At 37.2% G+C, this 7674-nt stretch overlaps 1 protein-coding gene across 1 annotated transcript in view; it reads right to left on the bottom strand.

Annotated features, from left to right (window-relative positions):
- Positions 1-238: 238 nt before the first annotated feature.
- Positions 239-7674, bottom strand: part of LOC147722641 (uncharacterized) — an 89273-nt gene continuing 81837 nt past the window's right edge. Inside the window, exon 2 of the mRNA XM_086967339.1 lies at positions 239-993. Within this exon, the coding sequence (XP_086823465.1) occupies positions 239-993 (755 nt within the window). The remainder of the gene's footprint in view (positions 994-7674) is intronic.

The following is a 7674-nucleotide window of genomic DNA, read 5'->3' as shown; positions in this document are numbered from 1 at the left end:
GCTGGGTGGCACACTGGACCCTCTCACCATTCAGGGGTATCAGACAGGCCCCTTAGTGGGCTTCGAGGGTGTCTGGCTGCCTTTGAGTCCTGTTTCCCATCAGGAGGCAGGTCTCGCACTCACGTTCCCGCATCTCCCAGATGCGGGATCATATTGAGTAGGCTCCGCCGCGCCGTAGCAGGGCAGTGTCTTTAGTCATTAACGTGAAGCAACATGTAGCCATCTTGCATGTTATCCATCAGTCTATGTTCGGTGAATGCGATCTCGGCGAATCTTCTGGTGAAGTGACGACAGTCTTTTGTCTCTTTAGGTGCTTTAGAAACTCTTCAACTTGTTGAGGGTTTGTGTTGACCATTTGTTTACCTTGATATGTGACCCGGAGGCACGCGGGGTATAGAAGGGCGTAATCAATTTGGGCCTGTGGTAGCTTTTGTTTGACAGGGAGGAATTTGCGTCTCTCTTCCTGCACTAGTGTAGTAAAATCAGGGTACATGGCGAAAGGAACTCCTTCAAAGATCAATTTTCTTTTCTCCCTTACCACCTTGAGGTCAACGTCTCTGTCACTGTAATTCAAAAGGCGTGCAATGATGGGTCTGAGCGTGCTTCCTGGGGGTGGCCTCAGATTTAGGGATCGATGGGCTCTTCCGACTACGAAGTGAGGGGAGAGAGATTCCGCTCCCACCACTGCCAGAAGCAACCTCTCAATGTACTCCTCCATTTTGCCGGTGTTGGTACTTTCTGGTATGCCCAGAACGCAGATGTTGTTCCTTCGGCTCCGTGCTTCTATATCCTCATTCTTGGTAGCTATAATCTTCAGTAGCTTATCCATCTGCACCACTGTGCTTTGGATGTGAGATGTAGCATCTTCAGCATCTGATTTGTGTTGCTCAGGGGCTTTTATGCGTGCCTCATGGCGATCTATTTTGTGGGCAATCGCGTCCATGTGCGTGGTCAGCATATCCATTTTATCAGCTATGCTTGTGATAGAGCGAGCTTTAGAAATATTTTATTTAAGCTTGTGATGTCATACTCTCATAATTTGAATTAATATATTAATAAGTGTTTGCATGATTTGTTTGATTAAACCAACCTAGATTAAGTTTGCACCACACATGAACACGCGGGAAACTAATTATATGTGCTCTTGTTGCAATTGCAAGTCTGTTTTTGTAACACATTATTAATATTGTCCTGTTTGTTATGTCTGTCCTATTGTCTTTGTCACCATTAACATGCAGCTGATCATTCATGGCATGTGCCTTTATATGTGCTTACATGTATGTCCTATGTTGTGTTTGTCTGTCTGTGTATTATTTAATCATCTTTTTACTCTTTCAGAAACATAAAGCTGGATTACATGAAGAATGGTAGTTATTATATGTGTTGCTTTATTTGTTTGCTTTTGCTAAATGTCTTTTATTAGTGGGTTAATTAATAATTTGCAAGGGCTGGGTGGTACAGAAGGGTTTGTTTTACCTGAATTAATTATTCTTTTGTGTTTGTTTAAATAATAGTTTTCTGGAAAGTGATGCAGGCTGAAAGTGGCGCAGGGTCGCAGGCAAAAAGTGGCGCAGAAAATTGACGCCTTCTAAAAGAGGCCTACTGATGCTAAGCCACAGGAGAAAGTTATTTTGAAAAAAAAGATGACAAGCCTACAAACTTTTATTTTGAAAGCTTCAAAAAATGAACTGCTAAAGTCAACTCTGTGGAGTGGGTTTGGATGTGCCACGAAAGTTTAGAACGGTCTGGCTCAAGGCTAAAAGGAAGAGACGTGACAAGATTTCATATTGCTTGAACATTTTTGCTACAAATTGTAGCGGACTAAGGAACTGTTGCCAGGATTCTGTGCATGGACAATGACTTTGTGTAAAGCCTGGTCTCGTGATGGAAGATGTCACAGTTTACTGTGGCGTGAGGTGATTCAGCCAATGGAGAGCCAGAATTCAGCTGTTGGAATGTGAAAAATAGTTAGCTCAGCTTTTTTAGAGTATAAGAATAGATGGAGCCTAAAAACTAAAATTCTTTATAAATGATGTCACAATCCACTATCACACTTACCAATCAATACCAGGCCCATAAACATAGAGAGTGAGGTGAATGGATACTATATGTTTGTTTAAGACATTCATAATAAACTATCTACAATAAACAAGACCAGCTTGTCATTTTAAAAAGTTTATTAAAACATATTTAAGAAAACTTAGGTTTGGAACTTTATTCAGCAAGCATTAGAAAAAGTCATAAGTAAGTTTTATTCAGCATTTTATAAAGAGAGCTTAATTCAAGAAATTATTATTCATTAGCAGAAATAAGTGAAAAAGAGCATTTCCAAAACCTAACTAACTATTCTGTCTCTACCCTCATCGCCTGAAAACAAAGTCTTAAAAAGTTACATTTCTTACGTGTAATCAACGGACAGCAGAACACGTCCTTCTGGAATCAAGAGCGTAAGCCAAAAGTTTGCAGTTAACGCCTATTCTTATACTCTAAAAAAGCTGAGCTAACTATTTTTCACATTCCAACAGCTGAATTCTGGCTCTCCATTGGCTGAATCACCTCACGCCACAGTAAACTGTGACATCTTCCATCACGAGACCAGGCTTTACACAAAGTCATTGTCCATGCACAGAATCCTGGCAACAGTTCCTTAGTCCGCTACAATTTGTAGCAAAAATGTTCAAGCAATATGAAATCTTGTCACGTCTCTTCCTTTTAGCCTTGAGCCAGACCGTTCTAAACTTTCGTGGCACATCCAAACCCACTCCACAGAGTTGACTTTAGCAGTTCATTTTTTGAAGCTTTCAAAATAAAAGTTTGTAGGCTTGTCATCTTTTTTTTCAAAATAACTTTCTCCTGTGGCTTAGCATCAGTAGGCCTCTTTTAGAAGGCGTCAATTTTCTGCGCCACTTTTTGCCTGCGACCCTGCGCCACTTTCAGCCTGCATCACTTTCCAGAAAACTATTATTTAAACAAACACAAAAGAATAATTAATTCAGGTAAAACAAACCCTTCTGTACCACCCAGCCCTTGCTAATTATTAATTAACCCACTACTAAAAGACATTTAGCAAAAGCAAACAAATAAAGCAACACATATAATAACTACCATTCTTCATGTAATCCAGCTTTATGTTTCTGAAAGAGTAAAAAGATGATTAAATAATACACAGACAGACAAACACAACATAGGACATACATGTAAGCACATATAAAGGCACATGCCATGAATGATCAGCTGCATGTTAATGGTGACAAAGACAATAGGACAGACATAACAAACAGGACAATATTAATAATGTGTTACAAAAACAGACTTGCAATTGCAACAAGAGCACATATAATTAGTTTCCCGCGTGTTCATGTGTGGTGCAAACTTAATCTAGGTTGGTTTAATCAAACAAATCATGCAAACACTTATTAATATATTAATTCAAATTATGAGAGTATGACATCACAAGCTTAAATAAAATATTTCTAAAGCTCGCTCTATCAACTCCCTCATCTGGTGATTTCAAAATCACCAAACAACACCCAAAAATTTTAATTAAAATTTTTATCTATTGAACATGTTTCAGGCTTACTCTGGATTAGTATTTAAGCTCTAATTTCATCTATCTCATAATTAGTATTGAGTCTTACATATTACTAATTCTGTATCCTTTACCCTTTCTTTATTCAGCTAAGTTGAATCCTTTCCACCTTTGAATCCCCAACCCCCAATGAATTTATTAAAAAAACTAAGTTTTAAAATTACATAACTACATTTTGAATTGCACCAACAAAACAAATATCAATCTGAGTATTATAAAACAAAACAAAAAAAAAAGTAAATTTTTGAAAATTTTTGAAAAATTAGTACATAGTATATACCCCCTCTTTTTTTTTTTTTTTCATTTTCTAAACATGTTTTCTTCGACCTTGTGTCTTACATAAAAGTGTTTCCAGCTAACACAATTTCTTCGACCTTGTGTCACCCTGACAAAATTTCTTCAGCCTTATGCCAAAAATAAACCTCAACTTAAAGAAAACTAACACAATTTCTTCAGCCTTATGCCAAAAATAAACTTTAATTTAAAGAAAACTAAACTTAGTCATTGTCACCATTTTGACTGCTACTGCACTCCTCAACAATTAGAGTGATAGTTATGTAGGCCCATTCTGGAGACTTGTATTTTACATTTGGTCTCAATGGTCTTTTGCTTTTCCTGGCAATCATTTCAATTTTCTCTTCAGCTTGCTCTTTTTTGTCTGAATCACTCTTCTGACTTGACACTTCATATTTGAATTTTAAATCTTTAGGCCAGACATCACCTTTAAGCCAGACATCACCTTTTCTCAAGAGTTTCTTCTTAGGCTTGCTTTCTTTACATTCAGCTTTCCAAGCCTTTTTTCTGAATTTTCTTATCTCAGACTCTTCACTCCCATCTGTAACATTTTCTGAGACTTTAAATCTGTACCAAGGAACTTCTTTACTCAGCAGCTTCACTCCGTTAGAAACATCATCCTTACAGCTGGTACTTGGTAATTCTTCCTCTTCTTCAGGGATCACCATTAGCTTCCCAGTTTCAGGATTCTTGTTCCCGCACACAGAGCTACTCTTCTGCTTTTCAATACTCTCCTGGACTTGATTATCTTCTTGCTCAGAATTTTCTGCTTCTGAATCTTCTCTTTCTGCTTGAGATTCTTTTTCTAGCAGATTGTCTTCATTTTCTGAATCTAGAATCACAATCTCTAGATCTTCTTCATTCAATCTTTCATTCACATGGACATCATCATCCAGATGTCGACCACCTTGTCGATCTTCAAAATCTGGATTTTTGACATCATCATCCAGATGTCGACCACCTTGTCGATCTTCAAAATCTGGATTTTCTTCAGGAATTTCTTTTTCAGAGTCTGAATCAGTTGTAGTCTTTTCACTAACTTCATCAGTGTTATCAGGTGCAGGTGCATAAAGGGTATTACTGATATGCATCCACCCAGTATCTGTTGTCACCTGACTTGCTTTCTGCCACCTGGGTACTAGACAGTTTCTCTTCCGATGAGCCTTTGTTCTGACCAAGTCTCTTGGCAATAGATCATGAGCCTGCTCCTTTTCCATATCTGTTCCCAACTGATGGAATACAGAAACTGTATCATTCTTTCTTGTTGGAAAAGCTTCCACCCATTTTGTAAATAAATAAATGATGACTAGGACATATCTCAGTTTGTTATGTTGGGGCATTTCAAAAAGATCTGTTTGAATAGTTGTAAATGAACCACCCTCCCGGCCTATGGTTCCCAAATTCTCAAATGTCTTTTGATCTGGATTGTTTTTCTGGCATGTCAGACATGTTTCCCTAAACAGTTCAATCATTGTATCTCTTGCTAAATGACTTGGACCATGGTACATCTGTGCGATGTCAACAATCATGCAATTGGACATAACAGGTCCGCCATCTTTGTAAACCCTTTCATTTTCCTCTCGCTGTCTGCAACCTTCTTTGAGCCATGTGTTTTTCTCCTCATCATGTGCCTCATCTTGTAATTGTTTTAACTCTTGCCATGTCTGAATTGCAAAGATTAGTATGAGGATGCTTGAAACATGTTCATTGAATTTTTCCCCTTTTATTGTAACCCACTCCTGAGCACTAAATTTAACAATTGTACCTGCGTGCTCATTGCCTTTTGAGACATGATCATTTTTCTCTCCAGCACATTTTATCTCTGCTATTTGGTCTAGAAGCTCATATTCTCTGTTGAAGTCTGGCATGGCCAGAACAGGAGCTTCACTCAAACTCTTTTTAAATTGCTCAATGGCTACAAGTTTAATTTCTTTAATTTCTGTCAGGACAATTGGGCCTTTTATATCTGCTTTTGTCAGTCTCCACAATTGTTTTGCAAACACTGAGAAAGCACTAATCCATTGGCAACAGTATCCAACCATGCCTAGGAACATTCTTACCTGTGGGCATTCCATTACCTGAATCATTTTATTTCTCTCAATAGTTACCTGACTGGGAATCCTCTCTTGGAACCTGAAAGCAAAAATGATTTGACTCTCTGGGTGCATTGGGACCCAATACCACTCAGTATCATGTGGTATCTGACAAAGGATCTCTACTGGTTTGGGCACAATAGGAGAAGAGATAACTATCTCATTAACCTTTCTCAGGTCCTGTATTATTTTGTACCTTTCATCTGGCTTTCTAATTCCCATATCTGGTGAGTCACAAATATTGTTCTCAATCTCTTTTAAGACACCCTGCTTAATGAATGTTTCAATAACAGGAATTGTTTCTGGCTTCATCTTGTACTGTGGAACATTAGGAAATGAATTTCCCTGCTTGTTTGCAATTTTAACTGGATCAGGTCTATTTTCCTTGACTCCACTGAATCCTGTATCTGTATTGTATTTCTGCTCATTAACATAATTTAAAAATGGCGGCAAAGGTATCTCATTCTGCTCAATCACCACCTGTCGCTGTATTTGTAGCTGTTCATTCAATAACTGTTGCTGCTGATTTATCTCATCCTGCATCTGTGAATTTTTACACTCACCTACAAAAGCTAAGGTCGATTTTTCCTTCTCTTTTTTCTTTGTCCATTTTGTTTTCCATTTATTCGGACTACCCCTTTTTCTCAAAGCCCAAATTAAATCTTTTATATGGGCAGAGGCAATTTTACCTGTATTGTTCAAGCCTTCAATGTCCTCATCATCTTGTAATCTTTTTAATCTATCTGTACTGATTGTATTATCCAGTAATTTGTACTCACCAGGCTGTGTCAGGTCAACGTCAGTGTTTTCACTAGGTGAAACTAGAGTCATCACTCTCTTTTGCTGAGTATGAATCATTACTAACTCATTTTCAGGTACTTTAAAATTAAGTTTTTCAGCAAACTTTTGAATTGGAATCGTTAAAGCTGTGGGACTAGTTTCATGTTTTCTAAGCACTGATGGAACAGGTCCAATTACCACAGGAACTGTCACTGCTTCCATGTCTGACGTTAACTGCTCAATTAAATCATTAGTAGAACTTACATGATCATGAATATTAATTTCAGAAGTACTAGGCATCTCATCATACCTACCTGTTGTGACACCTTGAGAAAGGGTCTGGACTGGGACTCCATTAATCTGGACTGGGACTCTTGGCTTTACATTAATCTGCTCTGGGCGTTTGCTTGAATTTCTTTCCTGATCTGTATTTACAACATCATTTTTACAATGATCAATTAATTCTTCTCTGTCAGGTTTATTATTTACATTCGCTAAATCAAAAATTGGATTTTCATTAAAAATTATCTCTTTGCGGGGAGGTGGTATTCTTTCAGAATATGTGTCATTTAAAACTGCATCTTTAGCATCTGTATTTTTATTATGTTTACTAGTTACTCCATTACTCACCTGTTTATTCATTAATTTGCTCTCACATGTAGCAACAACCCTTTTAACCTTTTCAAAAATATTTTCCATTTTCTGATAGCAGAAAAACATTTTCTTCGTCATTGAATAATTTTTATTCATGTTTTAATATACTTACCTCTATTAAAATTAATTAAAATAATTAATAATAAGTAATTATGTTCACTTAATTGGCCTAATAGCGTTTACTGATCAATTAATTAATTTATTTAACAAAGTCAGGTGAAGTAAAACTTTATAACCTGATCAATTTAATATAACTCCTAATTT

This window comes from Lissotriton vulgaris, chromosome 4_1, assembly GCF_964263255.1.
Source record: "Lissotriton vulgaris chromosome 4_1, aLisVul1.2, whole genome shotgun sequence".
Lineage (NCBI taxonomy): Eukaryota > Metazoa > Chordata > Amphibia > Caudata > Salamandridae > Lissotriton > Lissotriton vulgaris.
Note: the sequence above shows the minus strand (reverse complement) of the source record. Positions and strands in the feature narration are given on the sequence as shown.